Consider the following 25,872-nt stretch of genomic DNA (forward strand, 5'->3'; position numbering starts at 1 on the left):
AGCACACAAACCCTGGTGAGAGCAGCCCCTGCCCTGGCTGCACATCAGCACACAAACCCTGGTGAGAGCAGCCCCTGCCCTGGCTGCACATCAGCACACAAACCCTGGTGAGAGCAGCCCCTGCCCTGGCTGCACATCAGCACACACACCCTGGTGAGAGCAGCCCCTGCCCTGGCTGCACATCAGCACACACACCCTGGTGAGAGCAGCCCCTGCCCTGGCTGCACATCAGCACGCAAACCCTGGTGAGAGCAGCCCCTGCCCTGGCTGCACATCAGCACGCAAACCCTGGTGAGAGCAGCCCCTGCCCTGGCTGCACATCAGCACGCAAACCCTGGTGAGAGCAGCCCCTGCCCTGGCTGCACATCAGCACACAAACCCTGGTGAGAGCAGCCCCTGCCCTGGCTGCACATCAGCACACACACCCTGGTGAGAGCAGCCCCTGCCCTGGCTGCACATCAGCACACACACCCTGGGGAGAGCAGCCCCTGCCCTGGCTGCACATCAGCACGCACACCCTGGTGAGAGCAGCCCCTGCCCTAGAACAGCCCAGCCCTGGCTCCCTGACCCGAGGGATGAGTGCTGCTATAGGGTTACTTGTTTGTTTAATTATAAAAGTAATGGGTAATTGGCCCAGGAAGCAGCTGGAAAGGTTTGGCTGGAAGCGGCAGTGAGGCTGCAGGGCTCTGCAGCAGCCTTCTGTAAAGCAGGGTCAGCTCCAGTGAAAGGCCATGGCAGGAGCAGGCAGCTTACATCCCTCCTGCCGAATAACGACCCAAAACCCAAAAGGAAGCAGGACATGGCAGATCGCTCCATACCAGGGGGCAGGCCGGCCCTGCTGGCATGTAGTCCCTCCCCACACACAGAGCTAAGGCTCCATGGCAATGTCCAAGCCTGCTGAACTCTAGCTGCTGCCGCCGAGCTCTGGCTCCGGGAAGCCGGTCACCTCTCCCACCTCGCTGCAGGGCTGCATGCCTTGGGTGAATGCGAGTTTGTACCTCAGCCGGATGGGATCCTGTGAAAGAAAGGAACAGAGAGGGGCATGTCATGGCTGCGGAGCTCAGCCACCCCCCTTGCTGCAGTGAGTCACCCTCTGAAGGGGCAGAGGAACACCTCAGCCATTTGGGAAGACCTGGATCTTCATAAGCACATAAGGAGCAACTGGGAGACCTGTGCAAATGTCCCCAGGGCATGCCTGGCAATCCCGGCCTGCCCAGCCTTTGTGGTGACAGGATTCCTTACATCAAGCTTTGGTCCATGATCATTCACCAGTGCAACACAACTGCTTGTGCCTGGGGTGGCATGTTCCACCAGCTGCAAACATCTGCATGGTGCATACCAGGAGCCATCTGCAGGTGGACTGAAGCAGAACTGCTCATTCCATCCTTCAGATAATACCTCTGAAAGCTGTTTCAGTGGGGAAAATGCTCCCCCAACAGCCCAGCGTGCTCTGTCCCCACTGAAAACACTCTTCCCCTTTTTCATACAAACACCCCACCACTATAGTGACATTCTGAGTGCTCCACCAGCAGAATCAACCATGACACACACCTTGTGTGGATTGGAGAGCAGCAGCACCTGGGATAGCACAGCAGGGGGGCGAAGAGGGCTGAAGGCAGGCAGCTCGGAACCAGAGGCTGGTTGTAACTTTATTTTCATGGTCTGGAAGAGAAAACAAAAGGAATGCCTTTTGGTCCATGCGGGACAAGGACTGGGAGTATCACCAAGCCACAGAGCTGGTTAAAGATACACCAGCCAGATGCTGTCATTTAATGAAAAGCACCTCTTTCGACAGGCTGCATCTGAAGGCAGATACTCCTAAATAGACAATTCTGTGCTGCAGGCCCCACCATACAACAGGTTCACCCTTCAGAAAGCAAGCCCTGCAGTTTCCAATGAGTGAGGCAACTCCCAGGCAAGAAGCAGTGAACCTTCTCCTCGGGACACTTCTGAAGTCCCACTCTCTGCTACTCATTCACAGGCTTCTCACCTTTGGGACTGCAGCCTGGAACATGATGTCCTTAATCGGCTGAGCTGATGTGCTCAGCATGGAAAGAACCATCACCAGCACGTCTGGTCGGCCAGGAGCAGGGTCTCTGGAGAAGTGGAGCATAGCCTTGAAACCATTCCTATCGAACACAGTAAGTGGACAGATACTACCTGCCGGAGACAAGAGGAGAAGCATGGATTCCCCTTCCTTCTGAGGGCAGAACAGCAAAGACGGGATAAGGAGCAGCAGAAAGGAAACACTCAAAATTTTACTTCCTCCAGCAAGCTCACAGAGCAAGCAGCAACACAGCACTGCCTGGGATGTACATTTCACCTCGAAGGCAGAGAAGGGAATCTGAATGTCTAAATTGGAGATTTAGCCACTCGGATTTCAACAGCCAGCCAGAGATGTCAGGTGTGGATCCAGGAGAGATGACTGGCACACACAAGATGTAGCCCCTTATGACCACTGCCTGGTAAATCCACACCTGCCTATCACCATCCAGTCCTTCCAGAATGTGGCAAATCCTTCACTTGAGAGACTGGAGGCAGAAGACAGAAGATTAGCCAGGGCAGGAGAGTCCTGACTGCTGAGTAGGGAGGACAAGGACATTTCCATGGTAGGATCCCTAGCACTTGCTCAAATTCTCAGGTACATTAAGTCCTTCATAGAACAGTCACTACTTTTCTCCAGCCAACCCATACAGCATGAAGCTACTTTGGCTTGCTCCCCTGCAAAAATCACAGAAGAGCTCTAGCAAGCCAAGCTGGGGCACAGAAATCATTGCACTTACTCGGTGTAATTGAAATTAAAGGGACAAAAAGGTTTTCTAGAGAAGCATCGTGGGAAGCTGGATGCAAAGAGGCAGCAGGCTTCAGCTCGTAGTCTAGACTGGAGAATGAGGTATCTGCCATTGAGCTATTTGGCAGATCTGGGAAGGGCAATGTCATTGGTGATAAATCCCTGGAAAGAAAAGCATGTAGAAAGCTTATATTAACTGGGGAGACTCTATGGTGTGTACCATCTGCTGCTGATTCCATATGCATCCCAATCCCTCATCCCTTTTAGGTATAAAGAAAATACAAGCTTACACTCAGAGTTCTCCAGAAATTCACAACCTGTCTGTTTTCTAAGGAAGAAGTTGCTGTGTCAGCAGTCACTAAGGCAGACTTTGATTTCTGTTACCATCATGAAGTTTGTTTCCAGGTTTTGGAAATCCATTCTCCCTGTGCACAGACTCTGGAGCTCTAGTCAGTGACACTGAAGTAAATTCTAGCTCAAGGACAAGGTTTTTGTTGTTTTAGTGCAATATCACCTTGTTCCTAAGCCATGGGATTTGTCTCCTCAAGTTCCTGACTCTGGTGTGCGATTACAAAGCTCCATTAGCAGGTCTGTAACAGCTGAAGAGCCCGTGCATGGATGGACAGCTTGTCATCCCTAACCAGTGTACCTGGAAGGTTTCCCTAAACCTCAGTGCTGTAAACCTGTACTCCTCATCTCCAAAGTCAGACTGTGTTATGCACAGATTCCTTACCAAGATAATGTCCTGCTGCTGGAGGGTGGAGAGAGCTGATCAAACAGGCCCTGAAGTGCGTTCTTCTCTGAACAGGGGTCATCCCAGCCCTCCTGCAGTCCCAGTGTTTGAGCAGCACTTACAACTTCACCATACCCATTGCATACAGCAGTCTGAAAAACAAGCACTTCTGGTTCATGGTACAGAACATCAGCAAAAATCCTCTTAAAAAAATCACCTCTGGTTTAATAACGCTACTTAAAGTAGAAATGAGTAATCTGGTTGCAAACTGTGACTGAGAAATTCCTGGCAGAGCAGGCGGGTTCCAGTTTCACCTTCAGAACCAGGTAGTGTAACAAAGGCTGCCAGAGAAAGCTAGATCAAGAATCACATCTGATTTTTGTCCTTTGTACCTTATGGACTAAAGCAGCTGAGGATCACTCACCTCTGCAAAGCCAAAATCAGAAGGTGGAGAGTTGCTGAGACCTAAGAAAGATGCCAAAATGTCACAGGTCAGTTACAGAAAACAAGGGTTTTGCACAGGTTCTTCCCTTCTTGTCTAGCAGCAGTCTGTCTACAGTCTAACACCAATAAAGAAACTACATTCTTGAAAACTCATGCCTGAAAGGGTCTATGTCCTCCTAGGGCCAACATTAGAGTCAAGTTGTGTTTGTATTAAACCCCATGACCCCTGTCACCAGGGATAACATGGCACTGAATCGCAATGACAAACCTAATGACTTCAGCTCCTCCTCAAGCAGACAGGCAGAGGTGGTGCTGCTGTGGCAGGAGGTGGTGGTTGTGTTTGCAGACTGGTCTGTGGCACACTGGGATGTCGCCTCCAGCTCGGAGAAGTCAATCAGGGTGTAGCTCTTCATGCGCCTTTGGGGTGGCTGGTGTGCTTGGAAATAGGAGAAAGAGTTAAAGAGAAACCTCCTGAATGGAACTGTGTATCCACAGCACAGGCATGCCCAAAAGGACTCCCAGGGGAAGAACCTCAAGAATACTTTCTATTATCAGCCATACGTGAAAGAAAACGATGGCTACGTAACAGTTTGCCTGTGTTACAGGGTTTTAGCCACATTTATTTTCCAAGAAGCACTTCCCTTCCAAACCCCGCTCACACTGATGAGTAGGAACAGAGCTGTCATGGAACACTCTTTACCTGGTGCATCCATAGAGCTGGTGACTGGACCTCCCCCAGCCCCATCTTCACGGCTGGCTACAACCTGCCTGTATTGTCCAAGTGCCTGGATGAGCTTGTCATTGGCCTGCAGTATCTCAGCTGGAAAACAAGAGAAGAAACACACCATTAATGTCATAACACAAAGTTCAACTTCACCCACATTCAACCTTCTCACTCACAACAAGGAGTTCACAAGTGAGAAAAAAAACATGATTCACTGTAACAATTCTCAGTTAAGATCTACTTTGTGTGAGTTTCTGGAGACTCAAATTCACTTAAAATTAGCTTGAAAACTTACTTCAGAACTTTTTTAATTTGGTGGATGAATGTGGTACTGTGTACCCAGAACAGAGCAGTGGAATCACCCTCTGATATAGTGTGTGGAGCTCCTGTGGAGGGCTCCAATGGGCTGATGGGGCTCAAGGGTCTCATCAATCCTGGTGCGGTAACAAACCCATCAAGTTACAGGTGAGGGGATGAAATCTTCCCCCTTACTAGCATAAAGACCCCGTTAACATGACAGCCACCTTGGCTGGAAGAAACTGGATTCACTGTTTAACTCTGGGCTCCAAGTGAAAATGAATCATTTTCCTGAATCATTTAAGTCAGAGGAGACTTAAGCCACTTCCATGGGGGGCATGGTTTAAAGGTGAAATGGAAAGCTCTGCCTGCTGGGTAGCAAGTGCTGAAGCATTCCCCCTCCCAGGGAAGGGCACACCCCACTTGTCAAAGCAAAGGTAGTTGAGCTTAGCTGCAAAGAGAGGCAAGGACAGCATTGGCTCTTACCTAAAGCCTCATCATCATCCACTGTCTCACTGGCAAGGCGAAAGAGCAGTGGTCTGAGCTTCTCACAGCGTTGAAACAGAGTCTGTGGAAGGAAATGTTTCAGAACATTGCTCAGGAGATCCCAGGCATCCTCACAGTTCTCTGTCTCTAGAATCACCTGAGGAAGAGCATTTACCTGTAGGGCCTCCTGGTCAGATCTGGATAGTTCCTGTCTCTTGTAGTTTTTTAATAACTCATCCATACATTTAATGTTCTCAGAAACCTCACTGATGGTGTTCACTCTTCTGGACACCTGAGCTGACTTTTCTTGTTCCTGTGATGAAAAATGACATAAAGGTAGATGATGATTTGGCTAACAACAAATCCTGAAAACCCTCCCTCCTCTGGGCAGCCCTATGGTCCGGAACAGGGGTCCTGGTCACAGCCTGAACTGCCAAGTCACCTCCCACCCTCCCTGCTGCAAGCACAGCTCCTGACCCAGGGGCTCCCCACCTCCTTGATCATGCTCTTGATCAGTCGGTTGGCAGCCTGCAGGTCCTCACGGTGGTTGCTCTTCAGAAGCCTTGCCAAGAGCTGTCAAGGGGAGAGCATGGGACAGCAGTGAGTGAGCAGCAGGCTCCAGGCACACATCGCATAAGAGCAGATACTGAGACACCCGCTGTCAGAATAGTTTCTATAATCCTGGAAATATGTGGGCTCACGTCCCATCATCTAATCCAGATTATATTGCTGCCTCCTACAGCTGCCTGCATACACGGCTTGGATGCTCTGGGAATGGGAACACTCTGGCTTTGTAGAATTTCTGTAAAAGAGAAACCCTCTCTTGGGAAAGTGCAATAGAAACTGATGTTTTCCTGTAAAATGTTTCACTTTTACTAGGCAAAAACTTCTGATAAAGCACGAAGGAATTCTCTGCTGTTGTACAGCAAAAAGCATCAGCATCATCCTAAAAATACTGTCTGAAACAGGCAAAGCTCCCAAAGCACAACTGAGCTTCTTTGCTCATCAGTACAAATTGGTGAGGGGCAGGCATGAAACCCTGAGGTTTTACCTTGGATTTCTCTTCATCTGTGTCAAAAATAGAATTCTGAGGCCTCGGAGAAGGGGGAGGCAAAATTTTGTCTTCTGGCAATTTGGGGTCTTCTTTTACAATCCCTGCAATGGGTAAAAACAGTTGCTCAGTGGCACCCACGCTGTTGGAACACTCAACAGTTCATTGGACTTTGTACCTATTTCCTTCACCCCTCCACAGACCCTTCCCAGGAGAAAATTCCAGGGCAGAGATCCCCAAGTTTGTCCTGTACCTTTTCCCTGCACACCAGTGGTGAGCACTGTGAGAACAGAGGCACGAGGCCAGCCTGCTCTTTAGCAAAGCTGTTCTTTGGTACATCTCTTTGAAGTGTTCCATACATCCTTAAGGACCCCAACAGTGTGTAAGTGTGACCCCTGTCCTCTTGCCCTCACACACAATGTTTTAGGAAAAGCTGAGTCACAGGCTGAAGAGGACACATCTGTGCTCTCCAACTGTGCCACTTGGAAGGCTAAAAAGGAAACCGAAATAGCAGAACTAAACCTTGTTTCTTCAGCATTTGATAAGCATCCCGAATTTTAACTTCCTGAGGAAACCAGACTGTCCAACTGAATATCACTTCTGTGACTCTTGACTTGACTTTTGCTGAAGACCAGGTTCCATAGTACTGAAAACCAAACAGACAACAAAGTTTAAAGGTAAGGAATTGGTGCCAGGTAGAGCATCTGGGTCTGGCCCCCCAGTGTCTGTGTGCAGAGTCTAAGTAGCAAACAGATGCCCAGCACTTCATTCCTCGTGATGTCAACTGGGTGTCTTGCAGTACAGGAAGTAATGTGGATTGCTGTGGCTGTAAATACAGGGAATGCTATTAAGTGTATGATAATTACCTAAATGTTATACAACAATCAAAGTGAAATAATTTCAGAATTTCTCTGATCAGTTATTGGCTCTGAAACCAAAAGCAGATTGGTTTATTTTAGGAAAAACAGAACAAAACAAGAAACGAAACTTGTCTTTGGATGCTCTCTGATTTCTCTCACTATGAGTACTCACTTTAATGCATTACAAAAACATTGTGTGTGGCTTTTGCCATTCTGAAACACAAGGCATTTTAAACTCATTAAACAATACCTGCTCTGTCAAGACAGCAAACACAACTCTGACACTTAGGTTACACTGTGCTGTTCCACTGAAGCACCTTTACCAAACCTGGCACTGAGAGAAGAGGTTTTACTGCTCAGTTAAACCTCTTCCTGAAACCAGCTCTTTGCAGCTCTGCTGTCCAGGTGATCTCATGGAAAACAAAGCCTGTGCAAGTGGCAAATATCTACGGGACCCACTAAAAGGGAAGCTGATTACTGGGTTGCTGAGAAGGGTATCTAAGAAAGTTGCAGGCCTGCTCTGTGATGCAGACGGGAGTAATGCAGGGGGATCACAGGCTCTGATAAACACATCTCCATTTCTCATCCTGACAGGCACTGCAGGACAGAGAGAGCCCCCGGCTGACACCTTTTACAGGGGATTCACATCCAGTCCTGGTGCATGGAGGCACAGAATGAATTCTGCTCTTCCGTGCAAGATTCAGTCTAACTTTTCATACCCAGCACAAAGCAAACAGCCCGCCCCGCCAACAACGTGCAGCAGGACCACGATCACCTACCTTTGGGGACAGCACTTTGATCAGCTCATTCAGAAACCTGAACTTTGTTATTTCCCTGTGAAACCTTTCACCACAGTTATTCACACAGGTCTCCAGCACCTGCAGAGATCAAACCAGACACTGCACACACAAGTCTTGGGGGAAAACTGTGCCACTGTTAACACTGAACCTAAGAACTTTCTGGCACTGCATTCACAAACACGATATTGGGAAAGTTGCGCAGCAAGAACATGTATTTTTCCTTCATACACCCTTCTTAAGCAGCATGTTTAAGACCATCTGCTCTGTTCTATGTATCATTAATAACTTTTGGGCCACTGACCCCATGATGGAACCTCAGGTCAAACAGCACAAGCTGCAGACCACTGAAACCCCTCTGCAGAGCGACAGGGGAAGAAACAGCAGCAGTTCCTCCTTCTTACACCCAAGTTTCTGGATTCCTTGTGCAATGGAAAGTTAAAAGGGAGAGACATCAAAAAGGGAGAGACATCCAAGAGAAAAAGAAGCTGTCGTGCCTCTCCCCCAAACTCTGTTTCCAAGTTACTGCTGCCTCTCTGCATGTGGATGAAAGCACTTACTGTGAGTGCGTGGAGAGCTTCCATCTCCTGAGGTGACTGTATCTTATGTGCCAGCAGCCTCGGTGCAAGCAATGGGCTGGGGAGTATTAGAAGCAAGTCAGACAATGCACAAGCTCCCGAAAAAAAAACAAATGCTGCTGATTTTTGCTGCAAAGAGCAAGTGCTGATTCACAACCCTCTACATGGCATGAACACATGGGTGTCTGCTCTGAAGGAAGAGCATCGGTAAGCTTTGACCAGTTTAACTAGTTCCTGCTCCTTATCACAGAGCCCAGACTGTCTGCTGCGCTGTGGGATCTCCCACCTCTCCGAAAGCAAAAGCAGAAGCTGAGCTCACCCAAGGCTTCCCTGCAGATTCCCACCCAGGATTCCTTGGCCAGGCTCCCAAGAGTCTGGTGACAGAGCAGCAGAGACGCAGCAATGGACACCAGAGCCATTCCTAGACACCAGCCTCCCCACACCACACAGCTCTGCAATACTGACGCTGAGGAGCAGAAGAGCCCAGCCAGGCTCTCAGCTCTGTCCCAGGCCCTGTTCCCTGCAGCCATGAGGGAAGGTCAGAGCCAGGCACCCAGCCAGGAGCAAACCCCCAGAGCCATCTGCCTGCCTTACCCGTCCGTGTCAGCGTTCACCTGGTCACAGAACCGCTGGATGCATTCCCAGTTCTCCTCAGGGATACCTGGCTCAGTGGCTTTGTCTTACACAGGAAACAAAAAGACAGGAAAACAGCCTCAGCTTGAGAAGTGTGCGAGGGCACAAGGAGGAAGGGCACAAGGCAGGAAGCAGCTCCGACCTCCTGCTGCTCCCGCCTGCTCTAGGGCTCTCTGTAAACCAGGCAGAAGTGGAAGGCACAGGACAAGCAGGAAAGAGCTGGTACTAAAACCTGCCTAAAGAGTCCTCGGGGGACCCTCAGAGTCAAAGTCAGGCAGGAACCAAGGTGCTGAAAGCAGCAGCATCAGGTTCCTTTTAGTGCAGAGCACGAGAAACTTAAAACCATTTACAGTCAGCTCTCCTGGGACCGGACAAGCTTTCCTGTGCAGGAACAGAGGCACAGGTCACCCTTTTGAAACAGGGCTGCACAAGTGCGCATTCCAAAGCTCTGCCTGCATGGCTGGATTGAGGAATAACCTTCTTCACGCACTCAGCTTGGGCAGGACTGGGGACAACGAAGGACAGGAGAGACGGGGAGTGGGAAAGACGCAGCAGGTTAAGACAGCCCCCATGAACATCACCCTAAAGGGGCTCCTTGGAGGAGATGGGCCCTTCCCCATGGAGCTGAGGCTGCTCCAGCGCCCTCCCGCTCAGGCCCCAGCCCCACTCACTGAGCCACCGCTCCAGCTCCGTGGCACCGGCCATGGGCTCGGACTCCATCCCGGCGGCAGCAGGAAACGGATCCACCCCCACTCCTCGCCCGCGGGCAGCCCACACGTTTGCCTGGTGTGGACCCGCACTCCACGGGCTGGGCCCATGAAACACCCAGCCCACAAACACACCCCTGCTGGCAGCTCCTCCCCTCGCTGGGTGCAGAGCGAGCGTGGGCGAGAACGGAACCAAACCTCACCACGTTCCTTTAATCACAAATCATCATCCAAAGAGGAGGAAAACGTCCCAGGCCCCCAGGCAGGGCCAGCTTTAGCAGTACCACACGCGTGACCGTTCACAGGAAGCAGTCCCCCTCTCCGAGCAGCCTGGGGCTGCTGTAATACACGCACTGTATGTATACATATTTATATATACCTATAAATACCCACGCCAGGGTATCTGTGGGGACCTGCGCAGTCATAGCTGTAGGTACCCTGATTGCGAGGGCCTCTCCAAATACAGACTGATCGCTCAAGATGAACCGTGCCCATGTCAGAAAAAGCACTTATTTCTGTCTGTGTGGCCTGAATTTAACCAGTGATAAACATCTTGTTCTCCCAGCCTGCAAACCAGGCTATCTGCATGAGGTGACAGCAGGAGGACGGACCTCAATCTGTATTTAGTTCCTCTCTCAGCCAAAGTGGCTTATGCTTACTGCAGATACATACAGACCTGGACACACCACGATGACACCTGCCTGGTCTAAAGCTCAGCTCGTCTCATTAAAGATCATCATGTTGAGATCAAAAACTACAAGTCTGGGACACCGACGGGTGCTGCCTACACCATCCGAGTCCATGGGCTGCCTGCCAGGTCATTCCTGGAGCTCAGATCTGGCATTAGCTGGACAGGGCTTTGTGTATCCGTCCACACACTTCTTTGGGTCCCAAAGTCACCATCATCTCAGCAACACTCGGCCCACACTGCAAAAACAGGAGAAGTCATTGCACATCACTGCACAGATGGAAACTTACACTTTTCAGCACATGCTTATGTATCACCACAATGAAAGTGATAAGAGTGATGAGCTATCAGACTGCTGTTAGACCAAGGGTGGAGGTTTATTACCAAGCTCAAAAGAACGCTTTGGGTTTTTTTCACTCCTGAAGTAAGATACTAAGAAAGAGTGGTTAAAGTGATCCAGAAGGACTGAGGCCAGAGCATCAGCCAGGGCTGGGCTTTGACGAACTTCAGTAAAACTTGGGTTTGATCTATGTCCAAGCAGGTTGCACATAAAATTCCACATTCGCCCAACACCCACAACCCTGCCAACACTCCCTACAGCCGGTCCTGCAGCTTCTCCAGCTTCAGATCCGAGACCAGCACATTCATGCTTGGACAACTTCTGCCTTTTTGAGACTTTCAGAACAGCTCTTTCTTCCAGAACTCCCGTGTATCAGTGCACTCCCTTGTAACAGGAACTGCTGTCAGTTGTTGTGAGATGTCAGATACCAGTATCTTGCAATCAGAGAGAAGATAGCTGATAAAGAAAACAAGAATGTCACAGTCTCAGAGTGTATATGTTTTACCTGCTGTCCGCTGAGAGCCAAGCGAAGGAGCTGCATCACGTTGCTGTACTTGGTCTCTTTGGTTTGCTGGTGGAGGCTTCTCAGGTCTTTGTTCAACTCCTCCATGGTCAGAACAGCCGCCTGCCTTGTCATGAGCCTTTAGGAGAGATGATGTCCTCACAGATTAGGGACACAACCCACAGGATTCCAACCCAGAAGTGACTGGTTCAGCAAAGCAAGCACCAAGCTTAAATCACAGAATTATGCCAAGGACCTGGAAAACTGCAGGAAAAGCAGTGATTCTGATTTCTTCTTTAATAATCTGAGTTTCAGAGATGCAGAAGCCATTCTGATACTACTCCACTGTAGGCAGCAGAACTACTATCCCTTCAGGACAGTGCATACTCTGACATTTCAATTACCATCACACGGATTCAGCTACCACTTTGCTGTGACAAAGGACTAAGGGCAACCAGCTTTACAGAGAGCTGGAAATAACAGCTCAGTTTGCAGATACTGCCACCTCCATCACTCCCAAAACTGGCTTTCAGAGCTCATTTTAGGCCAGATGTGAGATCTGAACTGGAAAGGTGACTGACACACCACCCACCTAGCTGCAGAGTGTGGAGTAGCAGAGGGCATGGGGCAGCAGTGAAAGAGATTGGCAAACCTCCCCAGAACCCACTGGCCCAGAAGGACTGTCTGCACATCCCAAAGTAGAGCAAATTAAATAAGAACTGTGAGCATGTCCCACATCAATACAGCAGCCAAGAGCAACGCTCTGGGGCAGGCAGGTGGCTGTGCACAGAGCTGGGAAGACACACTTACCCTAAGACCAGCTTTCCTATTTCATCTGCTTCCCCAGACATAGTTTGTAGCTGCTCTCGGGACACCGAGGGCCTGACCCATAGGTAAGAATAATCACTGGACACCAGATTCTTCAGGAAGCTTATGTGGCCCTGGAGAAAGAAAGGAAAGCTGTCAAGGTCAGGGTTAAGCTGTGGGGGGAGCAAACCTCTTCAGTCTGAACCTCACAACCAGTTAAAGAGCAGTGGGGTGCTGGCAGTGAGTGTGCCACCACCACCAGCACTGCAGGGACAACCCTCTGCAAGCTGCACGGCTTCAGAGCTCAGATCAAAGCAGAGCTCAGCTGAGTCTCATCAAGGAATGGCACAAATCCTCAGCTCCCCAGAGCAGTGACACGGTGCTACTGCTGCTCGTACCTTTCTCAGCAGGAGAACTCGCTCCACATAGTCCTTTTCTAGAACCTCTTGATCCACTTGCTGATCCCCATAGACCTGCTCCACCAGCAACTGCAGCTCTTTGATCAGCTTCTGTCGCAGCCCTTCATTCTCTATGTGACGGGTGAGGTGAATCCTGCAACAAAGAAAACTGCTTTTGGACTGCTTTGGGTTAGACCAAATCTAATCATCCCAACCTCACATTTACCTAGTAAACCTGTAGGACTGCCAGCAAAGCAGCATTGAACCACATTCTACAACAAAGCACTTAGCTCTCATGCACCACAGTGAATGAAAGATGTGGTAACTCTCAGCAGCAGAGCATCCCTGTAGCACACAAGTGTACTTGCAGAAGTTGCCTCTTCTTAGATGCTATTTTGAAACTGAACTGAAGACCTTGCATCCCCCTAACTACACCTACGCTATGCCGAGGTGCTCACAGTGTTCCTGACACCAGTGTCCAAGCACAGGATGGGAGAGAAGGTGGGAACAGTGCAAGCAGGAATTTTTACTTCACTGTAGCACAGCCAAAAAGCTGCTGCACAGAGACCATGCTTGACCCAATAAAATCCCCAGGCAGAGCCAAGTGCTAGGAATAAACTCCCACTGACATACCCATTACCACGTTTAAAGTTACCACTGATATTTATACCTGTTGAATTCCGGGAGCTTTTCCAGATCCAGGAGGGCAGAATGGGTGGTAATTCTGTCTACTTCAAACTGCGCGATCAGCTCCTCCAAGGTCCTCCCCATCTGGTTCGCTGCAAAAGAACCCCACAAGGGAATGATTCGACTCCACTCTCACAGAGAAGCAGCAGCACCACTTGTCATTGCTGGGCTAGGGCAGCAGCACAGCCCAGCAGGAAGCAGCACAGGACAGCCCCTTATGCAGTGCTAGCAGCAAGCAGGATGCACCATGGCAAGCAGGAGGGAACTGGCAGCACGCATGAGAAGCTGCCCTCTTCCCAAAAGCAGGCTCTGCCAGCTACTGGCGAGGAACTGGAAACTGGGACACTCTGCTTGGCTCTGTTACCTTCCTTGGTGGAACAGCCCCTGCATCAGTCAGCCAAAAAGAAGCAACTCTCAGCCAAGAGGCTTTGCTGCCCAAGAAAGATTTGATTCCCAAGCAGAGCTCCCGAAACACAAGTTAATCTATGATCCCACACAGCAAGAGCAACAAAAGGAGACACTGACTCAACTCCTCATGGCCTTTCAGGTTAAACAAGAAGTGTGACAGACGTCACACAAGACACTGCAGTCGTTAAACACAGAATACAAGTTTTCCCAAGAGGTCACAGACAGTTTCTTCACCTTGAGATGAATTGTCCCAGCTGGGAGCTCATTATGGATCAAACTAGATTTAAATGGCTGCACAGAGGCAGAAAGATTCCCACTGCTCCAGCACACCAGCCAGCCTTTCACAAGAGCTCTGCAGAGCCCTGGTGGCATCTCAGGGACAGGCTGAAACTTTCCAACACTGTCAAAGTTCTCAGCTATTGAAACAAACCTAACCCTGCCCCCAGAGGCAGCATCACAAAGCACCCTTGCAAGTGCCCTGCTGTCACTACCTGGGAATCCCGAGCCACAGTTGGTTATGATGTCCAGCAGAGCCTCTGGCAAGTAGCCATCCCGAGCAAAGCGCTCCAGGAAGATGTCCCCCTGCCTTTTGGACAGCTTGCCCCCGTACTTGTTCAGAAGCAGCGGGAGGTGACCGAACTGAGGGGGATCCCAGCCAAAGGCTCTGTAGAGGAGGAGGTGCTTGGACGTTGAAGTCAGCCACTCAGTTCCGCGCAGGACGTGGCTGATGCCCATGTGATGATCATCCACCACGTTCGCCAGGTGGTACGTGGGGAAGCCATCCCCTTTGAGGATCACCGGGTCACCCTCCACCTCAGCCACTTCGTGCTTGGTCCAGCCATAGACCAGGTCCTGAAAGGGTTCCACCCCCTTCTCCAGCCGGAAGCGCACCACCCAGTCGAGGCCCTGTGACAGCTTCTGAGCCACTTCGGTAGGCGTCAGGTGCCGACACCGGTTGTCGTACCTTGGAGAAGGGAGGACAAGGGTCTCAGTTCAAGATAGACCAACCCCAGCAGCCATTTTACATGGCCAAAACTCTAAACTGACCCCGGGACTTTAGCTGCAACCTGCACACTGTGTCCAGACAAACAACCTCATCTTTGGATGTCACTCCCTTCAGCCTCTAAGGGTTAATCGTAGAATGGTTTGGGTTGGAAAGGACCATCTATTTCCCACCCCCTGCCACGGGCAGGGATGCCTCACACTAGACCATACTGCACAAGGCTCAGTCCAGCCTGGCCTTGAACACTGGCGAGGGATGGAGCATTTACTACTTCCCTGGGTAACCTGTGCCAGCACCTCACCACCCTCACAGTAAAGGACTTCTTCCTTACATCCAACCTGAACTTCCCCTGCTTCAGTTTGAACCCATCACCCCTTGTCCTGTCGCTACAGCCCCTCTCTGGCACCCTTGTGGCCCCCTTCAGATACTGTGGGCAGTGAGATGACAACCTTACTGGCTAAGTTTCTGCAAGGGTGCAGCCCAGAGGGGAGGGCCCAGCAGAGGGGGGTCCTACCGCGGGGTCTGCTGGCTGCGCAGAGCCTCCTTCTTCAGCAGGTCCAGGCGCTGCGGGGTGCAGAAGCAGCGATACGCTGCGCCCCGCTCCAGCAGCTCGGCGCTGGCACTCCGGTACAGCTCCAGCCTGTGCGACTGCTGGTAGGGGCCAAAGGAGCCACCGCGGCGAGGACTCTCATCAGGGGGAATACCTGAAACACCAGTACAAAGGGAGGTCTGTCAGCTCCAACATCGGCCCTTTCCATCACATCTCTTGGGCACCTTTGTCACGTTCTGACACTTGCACAGATGTGGATCTCGCAGACAATACAAAAGCAACCAAGCCAGGGCAGTTATTTCTGCTTCACAACACGCTCCCAGTGGGACTTCCCTGATGCCCAGAATAACTAGATAGCAATAACTAGATTGCATCCAACTCATTGTCTGAAAGGCTGCACAGGAGCTACTGTGCAAAAATACTCAGTGTAAGTACTGTTAATCATGAAGAGGCTCTCAGTCAGCAAACAATGAAAGCTGTCTGTGAGTACCTGCCCAATCCAGCATGTCTTCTATTCCTTCTGCAGCTCCAGGCACCACTCGGTTTTGATCCGTATCCTCCACTCTCAAAATAAAGGTCCCTTGGTGCTTTTTGGCAAAAATGTAATTGTACAAAGCGGTTCGAAGGCCACCCAAATGCAGAAAACCTGTCACCATGAGGAACCAAATGAGAGTCAGAACTGAGGTCCAGCAGGGCTGGAAGAGTAAATGCTATCTGCAATGGAAACTGCTCACTGGCTGGGCAGGGAGCTGAGCTGCATGGCCCTTGTAGGCCCTTGGTATGGAACAAGAGCTTCCCAAGCTCTTATTGAGGTGACCTGGGCAGCACTTTTATCACAGAACCCCAGCCTGGTTTGTGTTGGAAGGGACCTTAAAGCTCCTCCAGCTCCAACCCTGCCACGGGCAGGGAGACCTTCCACTGGAGCAGCTTGCTCCAAGCCCCTGTGTCCAACCTGCCCTTGAACACTGCCAGGGATGGGGCAGCCACAGCTTCTCTGGGCACCCTGTGCCAGCGCCTCAGCACCCTCACAGGGAAGAGCTTCTGCCTAAGAGCTCAGCTCAGTCTCCCCTCGGGCAGGTTAAAGCCATTCCCCTTGGCCTGTCCCTACAGGCTCCCATCAGCGGGTGCTGGACACCCGTTTTCGCGGTGTTTGTCAAGAAGTGCCCGCGCTGAGCGGGGAGCCCGCAGGCGCCTCAGAGCCCCGCGCACGCTCAAGAGTCCGAATTCACGGTTTCCGTCCCCGCCCGCAGCGGAGCCCCCGAGGGCGCCGGCCCAGGGGTTACCTGTGGGGCTGGGCCCGAACCGCACCCGCGGGCCCCGCTCCCCGCCGGGCCCCGAGCCGAGGCCCCGCACCGGCCCCGCGGCGCCGCGCAGCGCCCGCGCCATCCCGCCGCGCAGCCCACGTGGCCGCGGGCGCTACTTCCGCCTGGGCGCTCCAGCCAATCCCCGCGCCACCGTAGCCCGGGGAGCGGAGCCTTCCTTAAAGGCGCCACCACCCTCCTGCTCCTCCCGCCGGCACCGGAGCCTCGGGAGGAGCCCGGGAAAGCGCGGGGGGAGCCCGGCACGGCCCTGCCCGTGCTCCCGTGCCGGGGCTCCGGGGACGGCCTGGCCCGCGGCGCCGCTCCGGTGAGCGGGCAAAGCAGGGCAGAGCAGGAGGGGCCGGGCTACGGCAGCCGGGGAGGCTCTTGAGGCCGCGGCGGCGTTTCCCGGCGTGCCCCGCGGCACATTGTACACAATCATCATGGCCGCCGCCGCCGCCGCCGCCGCCGATGGTAGGAGCTCGCGGTACCGGTGGCGGGCGGCGGCGCGGGGAGGGGCCGGGCTGGGAGGGGAGGGGAGGGGCCGGTAGGGCGGGGCCGGGCTCGCGCGCGCCGCGGTTGGACGCGGTCGGACGCGGTCGGTCGGGCCGGGGCAGGTCCTCGCTGGCCGCGCTCTTCCTGTCCGCTCGCCCGCAGGCGCTGAGGAGTCGGGCATGGAGGTGGAGGCGCCGGAGCTGCCGCTGGGCTGCGGCGGAGAGGGCTCCTCGCCGGCCGCGGGGTCGTCTCCGCAGGGCGAGGAGTGGCGGGATCCCCCGCAGGCGTCTGTCAGCAACGGCGGCGAAGGGGAGGGCGGGCGGGAGCTGGTGGAGCTGAAGGTGATCTGGAACAAGAACAAGTACGACGTGAGGTTCGCGCTGGACAGCACGGGCGCCGAGCTCAAGCAGAAGATCCACTCGCTCACAGGTCTGTCGGGGCCGCCGCTGCCCGCGCCTCCCCCTGCCGCTGCCTTCGGCCGGGCCGTAACCGCTGTGCTTGCCCCTTAGGCCTCCCCCCTGCCATGCAGAAAGTTATGTTCAAGGGACTCCTACCGGAGGAGAAAACCTTGCGGGAAATCAAAGTAACAAACGGAGCGAAGATCATGGTGGTTGGCTCCACCATCAACGACGTTTTGGCTGTGAATACACCCAAAGAGGCTGCTCAACAGGAGGTCAAAGCTGAAGAGAACAAAAAGGAGCCGCTTTGCAGACAAAAGGTTATTAATGTCTCACTAACTGCTGGGGAGGGGGGGGAGCTGTGGCTTTCACGCAGTTCTTTTGTGGTCACCTATGGGTCCTTTTCCTTCCCAGAGCAGGCTGGGGTTTGTTTCTCATTGCCGAGTGATAGGAGGGCTCAAGGCCGAGGAGTTCTAGCAACAGAAGACTGTTTAGGCTAGCAGAGCTCTGCACCGGTTGTGCTGGTGCCAGGCTCAGCATTTCAGATAAGAAATGGTAAATAACAGAAGTATTTTGAGGATGTTAGGTCAGACACAGTCTGGATGAATTTTTCTTAAAATGGAACTAATTTTTATTGGCATGAAAGAGTTTGATCACCAAAATCTGTCTTTAAAACAAACACCAAGCTCCTTCACCTGCCACAGCACTGAACGGAACGTGGATGTTCAATGCTCCTCTCGTGCCTTGAAGTGCTGCCTCCGAGCAGGAGGTGCAGAGCCATGCAAGGAGCTCACACGGACGCCGGGCTGCAGTTGTGGGGCTGAGGAAGGGTTCTCAGCTCGAGGCATTACCCTGCCTCAAAATAAACGTGGTTAAAACTTGGGTAGTGCTTCCTTGAACTGCAGCCTTCATGAAACGTGCTTTTGTTTTTCTGTAATTTAGCATAGTTCACGTTCACTCTATCATTGCTTAAAGGTGCTCGGCAACTTGCAAGCTCTGAGCATGGTTTTGTTACAACTGCTCTAATCTGTTCTGGTTTGTTGCAGTATGTTGCAGTATGTTGCACTGTCGCACCGGTTCTGCCATTCGCTGGATGTAACCCTTGACTGTTAAGACTGTCTTGCTAAATGCCAACTATGTGATTAAGCATTTCTGATATTATTTTTTCTAGATAGGTATATTAGAATACGTATATTGTAGAAGGGATGTTCCTTTGCTTTATACTGGGGTTCTGTTCATTTGTAGAATTTCTTTAGACTGTCCCAGAAAGTGCTCAGTTAACTCTGAAAATGAACCATTTCCTGTGTGATAAGTTACTGTGAATAGTCTGTAACTGTCTCCTAGTGCTGGGGGAATACTGTCAAGAAGGGCAGCTGGAAGCTCTGTTGTGTTTCTGTAAATTCCAACTTCTGCTTTTATGTTGCAGCAACACAGAAAAGTATTGGATAAAGGCAAACCTGATGATGTGATGCCTTCTGTTAAAGGTGTTCAGGTAAGTAAATAAGTACTTGAGACATTGTCATGATCAGGAAAGAGGCTTTTATTGTGGTTTGAGGCCTATCTTTGCTGGCCCAATGGTTCTTCACTGTCTTAGCAGAAAACTGGAATAGATGGATCATCCTGGTGCTTAAGAAGTGAAGGGAATGTAGCTTTTTCTGTTCAAGTCCTTCACCTTGCCTTACTGTGTTCCCTCTCTGTAGGAGCGCCTGCCAACAGTGCCATTGTCTGGCATGTACAACAAGTCTGGAGGGAAAGTCAGATTGACCTTTAAACTTGAGCAAGACCAGCTATGGATTGGTACAAAAGGTGAGCAACTCTAAAGCCCTGAGATGAATAGTGGGTAATGGGACTAGAAGCAAATTGTGTGACCCTGAAATAGCTCCTGGTGTGCCTAAATTGTGCTTAGAGAATAATGCTGGCATTGCAGTATTTTAACATTACATTTTGCTTGCTCTTCAGATGCCATTTGCCCAGATCATGACTATTACTTGATATTTTACTGGTGTTGTTGGAAAAACCTGAGCTCAGTTGTGCCAGTGGAGGACTGCTCCAATCTGCTGTTCACAGCTGCAAACGTACATTACAATATTTGGCATTTCTGGCCTCTCTCAAAAGCACTTCTTAAACATTGGTTTGGTGCCAGCATCCCACAGAGGCTCAATGACTTGGCTAAGGCTCGAAAGGGAATCTTAGAAGTGGGATTAAACTCAGAGTGCTGGCATCTCTGTCATTATCTGTCCTTCCGACCAAAATTAGCTGGGTGTCTTGTTTCCGTGATGCACAAGTGCAGAGACCCTGGCCTGTGCTGCTGTGCAGAGGAATCAGTTTACTGTCTTGAGCGGTGCCAGAAGGAGCTGAACGTGCTGTGATGCTAGCATATGTGGCTGAGGATGTCTTGCGTAGCCCCTGCCTCCAAGGGAAGCTCTGCTCCTGCAGTTTGACGAGGATGGGCAATAGCAGGGTGATGAGCAAGAGGAAGAGAAGTGCTTGCTCCCTGTCCCAGTAAAGTAACCTTGTTGCGTGGTAATAGTAGCTTCGGGTGGTACCTCCAGCTGCTACATTATTTCCAGAGTAAGCAGAAATCCTGGGAGGTTTTGACCTTTCCTCTCTAGGACAGACTTGATTGTGAAGACTTTTGTGGCTGTAAAACCTCCCTTGGTACCAGCTGCAGTGATTTTCCTCCTGGGCTAAGCGGTGGAGTGAGACTTATGGGGCTTTTTTTTTTTTTGCCTTGGAAGTTTGTGCAGCAGGTGCTTACATTACTGATCCTGTGTCCTGGACACAGGCGTAGCATTGAGGTAATTTCCTTCACCTTTTAGATGAGTTTCAAGTTTAGTGTTTCTGAAGTGTTCTAGATCAGAGTTTCTTAAGCTGTGAAATTTGATTCTTGTTGTAGTCATCTCCCTTTCATGTAACCTGTTTCCCTACTTCCCCAAATTAGCAGCAGCTTGCTTCCTCTAGGGAATGGCTGTAATTGCTGGCTGTTGTTGGGAAAGCTCCTTCCTGCGCCGAGAAATGCATGTCAGGCGCCAGCACATAAGGGCTGGAATAAACCAACTGGGTGTTAACACCGTTTGTCACTTGCTAGTCCTGGAAAGTCGAAACTGATTCTTCCTCCACGCAGCCTCTCTGTGCTTCACCGGTCACTTTGTGCAGGGTTTGTGTAGTCTGAGGTTTGGTAGAGGCAGATGTTTCTCCGTTGCTCTGTGTCAGAGGTGTTGATAACAGCGATCTGTCTGTTGCTGAGGTACCGTGAGGAGCAGTTGATTTGTGAATGCAAAGGAAGATTTTCCTCAGTGAATGAACGTTGTGAGTCTGAGTGGGGTAGATCAGGGCCAGCTCAGTAATTTTAGGTGAACGCTGAAAGCTGGAACTGAAAGAAAGGGCCTTGGAGTAAGTCATAGAAATGAGGACACAGCTGAGAGAAGTCTGCCATGAACCACGTTCTTTGTCATTTCTTATTGCCTACCTCTGGCTGACATTACTCTGTCACATAATTGTAGGCATCTTTTTCTTCAATTTCTCTTTTTGTTGCTTTCCCTATTTACTCGTATTTCCTTCCCTGTGCTTTTATAGTAACAGTTGAACAGTGCCTCAGGGTAAAACCAGGAGGAGGCTTTCAAAGGGCTCTTTAGCCTGTCTTCATTTAGTTTCCAACCTCTCATTGCAGTAGAGCTTAATACCTACCTGTAGAGCTTAGAGCTACCCTTGGTAATGGGTCCTGGATATCCTTACACCTGGACCAGCCTTTGCTATGGTGAGTAATCTTGATAGTCCAAGTGGAGTTCTTCACGGAGAAGCATTAAATAAAGCCAGGGTGTCCCCATCACTCAGCTTAGGCTTGAATCAGGTACATCGAAGAGCCTAATGTGATGCAGAGACCTAAAATGTAAGGAGCTGTGGGGTCCACAATTGGATTCCTGGGGAGGGTATGTGGTGATGTGGACAGCAGGCTTCTCAGCAGCAGGTAGCCAAAGTTCAGCCAGAGGAGACTGCTGACATGAGGAGCTTTTGGAGGTAATGGAGGTGGTATTTGAAATTAATATGAACTACTACTGCATCCTATGTCAGAAATAATACTTTGATCAATTTTAATGTAGAGAGAACAGAAAAGTTACCCATGGGGTCCATTAAAAATGTGGTGAGTGAACCTATTGAAGGACATGAGGATTATCACATGATGGTAAGTAATGTCTCTCCTTTAATATATCCAGTCTAATTACTTCATGCAAATACACAAAGCAGGACTTTTAAAACAGAGCAAGTTGGAGGTGGATAGTGAGAGCAGCCTCATGTGGTGTGAAGATGGGAATGTGGACATGGTGTGCTGTCAGTGTAAATATTTTGGGTGGCATGGTGGTTATCTGCTGCTGTGGATATGGGCTGGTTTCACACAAACATGAAGTGCTTGAGCATTGCCTCATATCTTCTGTCCAGCGATAGTGTTAGCAGAAGAATGCTCACAATATAGCTCCCGATTTCTTAGTGGTGTTTCCCTGTATCTAGTTTATTTCTGGTTTCTGTTGTAGTCCCATAAATGGCACATTCACATAGACAACAGCCTTGCTGGAGGTTAAACAAACAAATAGGGATTTCATGCTGTGTATTTTTTCCATATGCGATTTTCTGAGAATCTGGTTCAGGGCCTAGAAGAGGAGCACATTTAAGAAGAAACCTCTGCTAATTCCTCTGAATTTTTGTCTCTTTTAATCTATGGGGTTTTATTGAGCTCTTGCTTTCCAAAGTACAGTAATAACTTTTAATGCTGAAGTAAGTTCCTTTATATAAGTCTTTTTCCTTCTTTAGAAGAAGTGGGAGATGTTGCACCTTAAAATCGTTGCCTGCAGGAGGGTGCTGGTGTAGGCTTTGTCCAAATACTGGGGTTTTGATCGCCCATGTAAGAAAATGTCCTCATGTATGCTACAATACACTCTTACCCTAACACAAGGCTAGAGGCTATTGGCTGCCATGGTGCTCCTCAGCTATGAACACTGACATAGGCTGAGAACAGGACATTATGTCCGAATGTAAAGTTCCGTGCAATCTTATGACTATGGAATCATGGTCATTGTCTTTAGTTCTAGTTTGGCTTCTCAGCTCTGTGCATTCCAGTCAGTTCTTTGGAGCTGTGCTTCAGATTCTGTCTTCCAGAATAATTTCCTCATGTTCTTGAAACTGGCCAAGAGCTTTTGTTGCTGCTGTGGTATCACAAAAGGAAGGAGCTCCTCACTTTATCTGCTACTTTGCCGTTCTCATTTCTCCGAGGAAGCTTTTTTTAGTTGCTTTCCACGTACCAGGAGCATGCACCGAGTGTTTGAAGCAGCAGACGCTGCTGAGTCCATAGTGGTCAGGCTGTACCCGCCCCGTGGTATGAGCTGTTTGTTTCCTGTTTGTAAACGTTGTCATTTTTAACTTCACAGGCATTTCAGCTGGGCCCAACAGAAGCGTCTTACTACTGGGTCTATTGGGTACCCACTCAATATGTTGATGCAATCAAAGACACGGTGCTGGGCAAGTGGCAGTATTTTTGAAAGCACGCTCACCTCTGGCACAGGAAAATGACACAAAGCAAAGGACACTGCTGGGAGAGGCCTCCGACATCCCTGGATGTGACAGTCCTGGAACTTGTTAATAAACCCTGACAAACGAGGCATTGAGGGAAGCCAGAGGTGATGTCCTTTCACCATTAGTTTACTTTTAACTTAAAAATTTCACCATCCCTTTTCTGCAGTCAGCTTCAACCATATTTAAAGCAAATACAATGGAAATCAATAAATCTTAATTCACAAAGTATCATGTGTAATACACTTAAATCTGCTGAGAGTTGATCTTCCAGTTTAGTTTTGAAAAGGAAATATGATGATGTATTATGGAGGATTTTTTACATGGTTTGAACAAAACCAGCTATTTTCATAATCTTTCAGTTAAATTTAATTTCGTGACTTGGTTGTGACTTTCAGAAGCTGTTTTTTTAAGAATAAACTTTAAGCAGTATGCAAACTGATGCTCAGTAAAGCCATATTCTGCGGCCCTTTGGTTTCAGGTTTGACTCTTTGGTAGCAAAACTAATGTTTTCATTATTATTTTAACCCAAAGATGCCCTGCTTCCTTCCCTCCCTCACCGATGTGTTCCATACCAGAAGCTCTGGGTTGGCACTCCATGTAGCATGTTTGGAGCAGATGAACATCACTGTGCTGCTTCCCGCTCCCGTTCATGCCGTGTTAGTTGTTCCTCTCCCACCCTGCACCTCGCTGCTCCTGTCCTGCCCCCAGTGTGATGGTATTGGAGCATTTCCCTGACCCTGCATGCTGTGGTCTAGAGTCCTTCTGCAGCAGTTGCAGTGACACTCACCCGTGTGACTGACAAACCCTCCTGAGCTGCATTGTGCTGCTGGTGAGCACATGAAGCAGCAACACCAGCCTTGGGAGGGAGAGAACCAAAGAGATCTCCCTGCCCTGATGGGGAGGAGAGATGCTCAGATGCTGGTTTGGACCCTCCATCACTGCAGTAGTCTTTTGTGTCCTGGATGTGAAAATGTATAGCAATGTTATTCAGTGAATCCTGCCCAATTCAGAATATCTGTCCAGCAGCTGGTCTCTTGAAGTTGAGATCACCTTTCAGTTTTTCTCTGCTCAAGTTTACAGGAAGCTCTTGCCTCTCGTCCTGTCTGAAGCAGCGCTCCCATCTTTGGCCTCTGAAGTTCTGCCTGTCCTCTCAGCCAGCCACGTGCCATTATCTCAGGTTTCTGATGGACCTTTCAGTCCTGCAAAGGTGCAGACCCTTCGCAGATAGTGCTGGGCAGTCAGGCTCAATCCGCCTGGCTCCGTGTTAAACCTGCATCAGGCAGGTCGCTGTTTAACACTGAACTTGACAGTGCTCAGTGCAAGTAGCTTAACACTCTGTGAACCCATGGAGAAGCCTGTTGGGAATAGCTGGTCTTGGTGTGCTCCATGTCTTGTTTTCTCTTTCCCTAAAGCAGCCCAGTTGAAACTCAGCAGGTGCAGATTCCCAAATGAGTATTTGTTCTGTTTTATTTGAGAGTCTGGGAGAAGCATTCACTTTATGGTATGTGTTATGATTCCGTATTTCCTTGTAAGCTCTTGATAGCAACGTAAGCAGCTTTTGTTTTGTATTTTCAGTCAGACCACCCATGCAATACAAATCTTAGAGGTGTTTTGTATCCTGCCTGTAAACCGGTGATGTACTTGTCACTCCTGTAGCTTGAGGTGTTTCTTTTCTGTACGCAAGCCAGCAGCAGCGTGTCCTGCCCTGCATGCACTGAGATGGGAGCAATTCCTGTCGGGTCCCCAGAGCAGCTTGGAGCTCGCAGTGGAGCTGGAGTGACCGGATGGGAGAGAACACTGCACACTGGATGCTGCTGTCACGCTTCTGATTCATTGCCAGTCCTGCTGTTCAGGCACAATTTAAACTCCAGGACCTGGTGGAGAGCGTATGCACTGCAGCGTAAAGACAACGGTGCCATCAGCTTTCCCTGTCACTTGGGGTCACCTTTGCACTCACCATCTTGTTGGTTCTGTGACCATCAGCTCCCACTTGCTACCTGGCTTGCCTGGACCTGTCTGTCCATCTGCTCATATTCCATTTTCCTTCCCTATCCTCTCGCTGTGTGCTCTGGAACAGGGCATGTATCTCTGTTCCAGCTCCTGCCCAGAGCTCCAGTGTGTCTGTGCCCGCTGCAGTGACGAGGGTGAGCATGCTCTGGTGCTGCAGGAGGGCAGGTACCTGACGCATTGCTGTGAGGACACCACAGGCACGGGGCAATGTGCCACATTCCTGTCTGCTCCTGTCCCAAGGGCACGATTCCTCTGCGTCCTGTGCAGGTACAGCTGCTCATCTCAAAGGGAACTGAGTATAAAGCCCATTGGTTACAAAGCAAGTTCAAACATGGAGAATACTATAAACTAAATGTAATTCTGTTCAGGTGCTTCTTTTTACGTTGGTTTTTATTTGAAAAATGAAATTGTTTCACTCTTTTGTTCTATGTGCAAAGTTTGAATTAAAATACAGGAAAATGATACTTACATAAAATGCTTTACCTGGTGTTCTTTGGCTCAATCCAGTCGGTTTCTTGGGAGTTCTTTGAGATGAATATTCCAACTGAACTTAGCAGCCCCATCTCTAGGATTCTTTCTCTTTCAGAACCATGGGAGCTCTGTATCTTCTGGTGTATCCAGG

At 50.2% G+C, this 25,872-nt stretch overlaps 3 protein-coding genes across 4 annotated transcripts; 1 reads left to right on the forward strand and 2 right to left on the reverse strand.

Annotated features, from left to right (window-relative positions):
• Window positions 1–625: 625 nt before the first annotated feature.
• GGA2 (golgi associated, gamma adaptin ear containing, ARF binding protein 2) lies at window positions 626–10,148 on the reverse strand. Its single transcript, XM_062614734.1, has 17 exons — window positions 10,066–10,148; window positions 9,356–9,440; window positions 8,744–8,819; window positions 8,166–8,264; window positions 7,049–7,172; window positions 6,527–6,630; window positions 5,968–6,048; window positions 5,651–5,788; window positions 5,476–5,557; window positions 4,669–4,788; window positions 4,237–4,404; window positions 3,949–3,989; window positions 3,525–3,676; window positions 2,784–2,953; window positions 1,991–2,160; window positions 1,552–1,662; window positions 626–1,015 (listed from the first exon to the last, which is right to left on the reverse strand). The coding sequence occupies exons 1-17, from the start codon at window positions 10,112–10,114 to the stop codon at window positions 905–907; spliced, it is 1,881 nt and encodes a 626-aa protein (XP_062470718.1). The 5' UTR covers window positions 10,115–10,148; the 3' UTR covers window positions 626–904.
• Window positions 10,149–10,630: 482 nt separating this feature from the next.
• On the reverse strand, window positions 10,631–16,892 carry EARS2 (glutamyl-tRNA synthetase 2, mitochondrial). Its single transcript, XM_062614735.1, has 9 exons — window positions 16,768–16,892; window positions 15,975–16,130; window positions 15,449–15,638; window positions 14,423–14,895; window positions 13,507–13,615; window positions 12,837–12,990; window positions 12,442–12,572; window positions 11,635–11,770; window positions 10,631–11,028 (listed from the first exon to the last, which is right to left on the reverse strand). The coding sequence occupies exons 1-9, from the start codon at window positions 16,868–16,870 to the stop codon at window positions 10,945–10,947; spliced, it is 1,536 nt and encodes a 511-aa protein (XP_062470719.1). The 5' UTR covers window positions 16,871–16,892; the 3' UTR covers window positions 10,631–10,944.
• Window positions 16,893–17,120: 228 nt separating this feature from the next.
• On the forward strand, window positions 17,121–25,712 carry UBFD1 (ubiquitin family domain containing 1). 2 transcript variants are annotated; one of them, XM_062614737.1, is made up of 7 exons: window positions 17,121–17,256; window positions 17,440–17,706; window positions 17,787–17,995; window positions 19,102–19,167; window positions 19,376–19,481; window positions 21,776–21,858; window positions 23,096–25,712. In XM_062614737.1, exons 1-7 carry the CDS (start codon window positions 17,226–17,228, stop codon window positions 23,204–23,206), a joined length of 873 nt encoding a protein of 290 aa, XP_062470721.1. In that variant the 5' UTR covers window positions 17,121–17,225; the 3' UTR covers window positions 23,207–25,712. The 2 variants fall into 2 exon arrangements, with proteins under 2 accessions (XP_062470721.1, XP_062470722.1); XM_062614738.1 differs by lacking the exon at window positions 21,776–21,858.
• The last annotated feature ends 160 nt before the right edge of the window (window positions 25,713–25,872 follow it).

Source organism: Pezoporus occidentalis, unplaced genomic scaffold (genome assembly GCF_034315485.1).
Source record: "Pezoporus occidentalis ecotype Australia unplaced genomic scaffold, CSIRO_AGI_Poc_V1 ctg178, whole genome shotgun sequence".
Classification (NCBI taxonomy): domain Eukaryota; kingdom Metazoa; phylum Chordata; class Aves; order Psittaciformes; family Psittacidae; genus Pezoporus; species Pezoporus occidentalis.

Coding starts and splice junctions, on each gene's coding strand:
- UBFD1 (XM_062614737.1), top strand. CDS start 17,226: ATGGCCGCCGCCGCCGCCGCCGCCGCCGATG. Junction 17,996..19,101: donor AGCCGCTTTGCAGACAAAAG/GTTATTAATGTC, acceptor TTTATGTTGCAG/CAACACAGAAAAGTATTGGA. Junction 19,482..21,775: donor GCTATGGATTGGTACAAAAG/GTGAGCAACTCT, acceptor ATTTTAATGTAG/AGAGAACAGAAAAGTTACCC.
- EARS2 (XM_062614735.1), bottom strand. CDS start 16,870: ATGGCGCGGGCGCTGCGCGGCGCCGCGGGGCCGGTGCGGGGCCTCGGC. Junction 12,991..13,506: donor AAGCTCCCGGAATTCAACAG/GTATAAATATCA, acceptor TCTTTGTTGCAG/GATTCACCTCACCCGTCACA. Junction 11,029..11,634: donor TGGCTCTCAGCGGACAGCAG/GTAAAACATATA, acceptor CTGTTTTTGCAG/TGTGGGCCGAGTGTTGCTGA.
- GGA2 (XM_062614734.1), bottom strand. CDS start 10,114: ATGGAGTCCGAGCCCATGGCCGGTGCCACGGAGCTGGAGCGGTGGCTC. Junction 6,631..7,048: donor TCAAATGCTGAAGAAACAAG/GTTTAGTTCTGC, acceptor TACCCATTGCAG/GGATTGTAAAAGAAGACCCC. Junction 2,161..2,783: donor TTTAATTTCAATTACACCGA/GTAAGTGCAATG, acceptor TGTCTCCGGCAG/GTAGTATCTGTCCACTTACT.